The 5,333-nt window shown below is 46.4% G+C and overlaps 1 protein-coding gene across 1 annotated transcript; it reads right to left on the bottom strand.

Moving 5' to 3' along the window:
• Positions 1-1,737: 1,737 nt before the first annotated feature.
• On the bottom strand, positions 1,738-3,478 carry LOC116271328 (olfactory receptor 2C1-like). The gene has a single exon (XM_031658528.1). It carries the CDS (start codon positions 3,253-3,255, stop codon positions 2,326-2,328), a length of 930 nt encoding a protein of 309 aa, XP_031514388.1. The 5' UTR covers positions 3,256-3,478; the 3' UTR covers positions 1,738-2,325.
• Between the last annotated feature and the right edge of the window lie 1,855 nt (positions 3,479-5,333).

Here is a 5,333-nt window from a genome sequence, read left to right on the forward strand (position 1 = left end):
CTGGTTTCTCTGTCTGGGAAAATAGTAAATGAACTGTGGTAGCAGGTGGGGATCCCTTTGGCAATTGTAGGAATGTGCAGAATCACATATTGGCATTCTGATCCCAACATGTGAGTTCCTGAAAGATGAGTTATTGTATGCTGAACTGATCGCTGAATTTTAGGAACTGCAGGGTTGCAAGACTAGATCTTGAGGCAGAGAACATACTTTATAGATGGATGATCTTTCCTGGGGTCTTAAATTTGCATAAAGAATCTTAGGACATTCCATTATCCACTGACCAGACTAGCATACCCAAATGCTGGTAGGACATCTGATGGCTGGGACTTTTGGGTGGGATGATTTCAATAAGACAGTAGCAAAGGACCCTCTTTGGCTAGAATCAAAAGGCAAATGACCTTTTTATTTTGTTTTGTTTTTGTTTTTGGAGATGGAGTCTTGCTCTTATCACCCAAGCTGAAGTGCACTGGTGCAAGCTCAGCTCACTGCAACCTCTGCTCACTGCAACCTCCACCTCCCAGGTTCAAGCAAGTCTCCTGCCTTAGCCTCCTGAATAGCTGGGACTGCAGGTGTGTGCCATCATACCCGGCTAATTTTTGTATTTTTGGTAGAAATGGGGTTTCACCATGTTGGCCAGGCTGGTCTCAAACTCCTGACCTCAGGTGATCCGCCCACCTCAGCCTCCCAAAGTGCTGAGATGACAGGCATGAGCCACTGTGCCCAGCTGCAAATGACCTTTTTAATCTTTTCTTTTGGTTTTGTTTGTTTGTTTGTTTTTGAGATGGAGTTTTGCTCTTATTGCCCAGGCTAGAGTGCAGTGGCGCAATCTTGGCTCACGGCAACCTCCACTTTCCAGTTTCAAGTGATTCTCCTGCCTCAGCCTCCCAAGTTGCTGGGATTACAGGCACCCGCCACCATGCCCAGCTAATTTTTTTGTATTTTTAGTAAAGACAGGGTTTCACCGTGTTGGTCAGGCTGGTCTCGAACTGCTGACCTCGTGATCCACCTGCCTCGACCTCCCAAACTGCTGGGATTACAGGCGTGAGCCACCATGCCTGGCTTAATCTTTTCTTATTAAATAATAGATTAGTAGAAGAGAAATTGGAATGTAGGCATAAGGGAGAGGGTAAACAAGATGATGGAGAGATATATGGATGGAAAGCATGGAGAGATATACTGCATTATTGTTATTATTATTGTTGTTATCATTATTGAGATGCAGTTTCACTCTTGTCGCCCAGGCTGGAGTGCAATGGCACGATCTCAGCTCACCACAACCTGTGCCTCCCAAGTTCAAGTGATTCTCCTGCCTCAGCCTCCCAAGTAGCTGGGATTATAGGCATGTGCCACCATGCCCAGCTAATTTTGTATTTTTAGTGGAGACAGTGTTTCTCCGTGTTGGTCAGGCTGGTCCTGAACTCCTGACCTCAGGTGATCCGCCCACCTTGGCCTCCCAAAGTGCTGGGATTACAGGTGTGAGCCACCGCACCCGGTGGTATACTGCATTATTAAGAAGAGACAGGCCAGGTGAGGTAGATCACACCCATAAGCCCAGCACTTTGGGAGGCTAAGGCAGGAAGATTACTTGAGGCCAAGAATTCTAGACCAGCCTGGGCTGTTAACATAGTGAGACCCCATCTCTACAAAAATAAAAATAAAAATTAGTTAGGTGTGGTAGCATGTGCCTATAGTCCCAGCTACTCAGGAGATGGAAGGATTGCTTGAGCCTAGGAGTTGAAGCCTGCAGTGAGCTATGATCATGCCACTCTACTTCAGCCTGGGCAACAGAGCAAGACTCCAACTCTTAAAAAAAGTGAAGAAGAGATAAAGAGAGATAGGCAAAGATGATGACAAATAGGGTAAAAAGATGAATTGTTTGGGTCTTCATATGAAGTTAATAGTACATCGCTTGATTTTATGGAATGATAGTAACATTATATAAGATACTGCAAGTGGGGGTACTTTGCTTAGAAAAGTACAGAATTCTGCAGAAATATAAGGCATAATAAATAACATGTGGGCAACAGAGACAGAGACAGTGAGACAGGTCTGTAACAGGTCAGTAACCTCTGAGCCCTCAACAACATGTCTGCCCTGCTATTGGTAGTCCACAGTAGGATTTTTGGTGAATAAGTGTAGAACATTACAAATAACACTAACCATGTTCCTGACAGCTTAGGGCCGTCAGCTTAGGGTTGTCAGGAACATGCCTTGGTTTTACCGGAATTAGTATTCTTCATGTTCACCTGGCCAGAGAGAGTTAATGAGAAACGCATGTAGAGATGAAGAGGCAATAAATAACGAAGGAGTGTTCTCTCAGCCAACTTATCTTCCTTTCCCCAGCAACCTTCTCAGTGCGCCCTTCACTTCCATGTTCCGCAGCATGTAGATGAGAGGATTCACCATGGGCGTGACCACTGAGTAGAACAGGGAAATGAACTTGCTCTGGTACTGGTTGCTGTTCTTGTCCCGAAGCAGATAGCCATAGCTGGCTGAGCCATAGAAGAGGAACACCACCAGCAGGTGGGAGAGGCATGTATTGAAGGCCTTTCGCCTCCCCTCTGCAGAGTGGATTTTCAGCACTGCCTGAGCAGTGAGGCAGTAGGAGATCAGGATGATGCTTAGTGGGACTGCAGTGAAGAAGGTGCAGACACCATTGAGCACAGCCTCGTTGAGGCTCGTGTCGCCACAGGCCAGTTTGATCATGGCAGGCACCTCACAGAGGAAGCTCTCCACCCTCCAGTGCCCACACAATGGGAGCTGCAGAGTGAATGTTGACTGGATCACAGAGTTGTCCAAGCCACCCAGCCAGGCAATCACAGCCAGCAGCCAGCAGAGCTGGGGGTTCATGATGGTGGTGTAGCGGAGGGGCCGACACACTGCCACATAGTGGTCAAATGCCATCACCACGAGCAGGATGCACTCGGTGGCCCCCAGCCAAAGGAAGACATAGAGCTGGGTCACACAGCCACCATAGCTGATGGTCTTGTCTGGTCCCCATAAATTGATCAGCATTTGGGGGACTGAGCTAGTAGTGAAAGCAAGGTCCAAGGAGGAGAGGTTGCTGAGGAAGAAGTACATGGGTGTGTGGAGCCAGGCATCCAGGCAGGAAAGCAAGATGATGATTGAGTTCCCAAGTAGGGTCAGCAAATAGGAGAAAACGATGGCTATGAAAAAGATCATCTCCAGCTGGGGATGGTCAGATATGCCCATCAGAACAAAGCCCTTCAAGGAGCTGTCATTGGCCCCGTCCATCACTGGTTGCCTTCAGTCACTTGACAAATTCATTCAGAGCAAACTGCTGGGAGAAAAGCAAGTCAAGAAGAAGCTGTTGGCTGAGGTGGATTTGCATCAGGAATGGTCTAATAGTTATCTGGGATCCATAGTTAAGTAACAACCTATTTTTTGTTTTTTGAGACAGAGTCTCTCTCTGTCACCTAGGTTGGAGTGCAGTGGCACAATCTCAGCTCACTGCAACCTCCATCTTCCTGGCTCAAGCAATCCTCTTGTCTCAGCCTCCCAAGTAACTGTGACCACAGGTGTGTGCCACCACATCCAGAAAATTTTTGTATCTTTTGTAGAGATGGGGTTTTGCCATGTTGTCCAGGCTTGTCTCCAACTCTTGGGCTCAAGTGATCCATCTGCCTCAGCCTCCGAAAGTGCTGGGATTACAGCCGTGAACCACTGCACCTGGACTCCAACTTACTTTTTAAGATAGCAAGCTTTTTTTTCTTTTTTTCTTTTCTTTTTTTTTTTTTTTTTTTTTTTTTTGAGACAGAGTCTCACTCTGTTACCCAAGCTGGAGTGCAATCTCGGCTCATTGCAACTTCCACCTCCCGGGTGCAAGCAATTCTCCTGCCTCAGCCTCCTGAGTAGCTGGGACTACAGGCATGAGCCACCATGCCTGGCTAATTTTTGTACTTTTAGTAGCGACAGGGTTTCACCATGTTGCCCAGGGTGGTCTTGAACTCCTGACCTTGTGATCTGCCCACCTCAGCCTCCCAAAGTGCTGGGATTACAGGTGTGAGCCACTGTGCCTGGCCTAGATTGCAAACTTTTGTTGTAATCCCCATCTAATGTTGGTTACACAACGAATGGAAAAGTTGATTCTATCAGAATGTCAGGCATGAGCTAACATGGAAATGAAGGAAATACCTCATGATGACAGAACCAAAAGACCCCAAGAACTGAGGGGCTCTTCAGTTGAGAACAATGGCTATGACAGGATAGAGAGAGTTGACCATTAGAATTAGATGTGAAAATTCTCAAAAGACAAATTTCAGTCAGGCATGGTGGCTCACACCTGTAATCCCAGCATTTTCAGAGGCTGAGGTGGGAGGATCGCTTGAGCTCCAGTGTTCAAGGCTGCAGTGAGCCACTGTACTCCAATGCCTGAGTGACAGAGGGAGACCCTATCTCTTGAAAACAACAGCAACAACACATTTCGCCAGCCAAGGTTTTCATACGCTCAGGGAAGGGGGAGGCAGACACATTGCATTTGGAAAAGCTCCCCAGAAATCTCTGTTAAATTTCCTCTGCTCTCTTCTACATCCCTCCCCTCTGAGTTTTACCTCAGTGCTAGATCTAGAAAGATGACGTTTGAGGAATAACATGATGAATCTATAAAATCGCAGAAATAATGGAAAGATTAAATATTGACTTATGCTCCAAATATAGAAGCTGGGAATATACAATTTAAGAGGAGGTCAATGTAGAGCAAACAAAACTTCGCTTAAGCTTAAATAAGTTTAGGTGGAAAAGGCAAAATATACAAACAGAGGTTATGCAAAAAGGGGTTAAATTAGTTAATGGGTAATTAGTAAGGGAAATTACAAGATTTACAGAGGAGATCCCTATCTTTTCAGGTATATAACTACTATGCCCACCTCTAACTCATCAAATAACTCTTTTTTTTTTTTTGAGATGGAGTCTCCTTCTGTCACCCAGGCTGGAGTGCAGTGGTGCGATCTCGGCTCACAGCAAGCTCTGCCTCCTGGGTTCATGCCATTCTCCTGCCTCAGCCTCCCGAGTAGCTGGGACTACAGGCGCCCGCCACCATGCCCGTCTAATTTTTTTGTATTTTTAGTAGAGACGGGGTTTCACCGTGTTAGCCAGGGTGGTCTCGATCTCCTGACCTCATGATCCACCCGCCTTGGCCTCCCAAAGTGCTGGGATTTCAGGTGTGAGCCACTGCGCCCGGCCAATCATCAAATAATTCTTAACATCTCATGAGACCAGGTACAGTCTTTCTTTTTCTTTTCTTTTTAATTTTTTTAGACAGAGTCTAGCTCTGTTGCCCAGGCTGGAGTGTAGTGGTGCAATCTCAGCTCACT

Source organism: Papio anubis, chromosome 18 (assembly GCF_008728515.1).
Source record: "Papio anubis isolate 15944 chromosome 18, Panubis1.0, whole genome shotgun sequence".
NCBI lineage: Eukaryota > Metazoa > Chordata > Mammalia > Primates > Cercopithecidae > Papio > Papio anubis.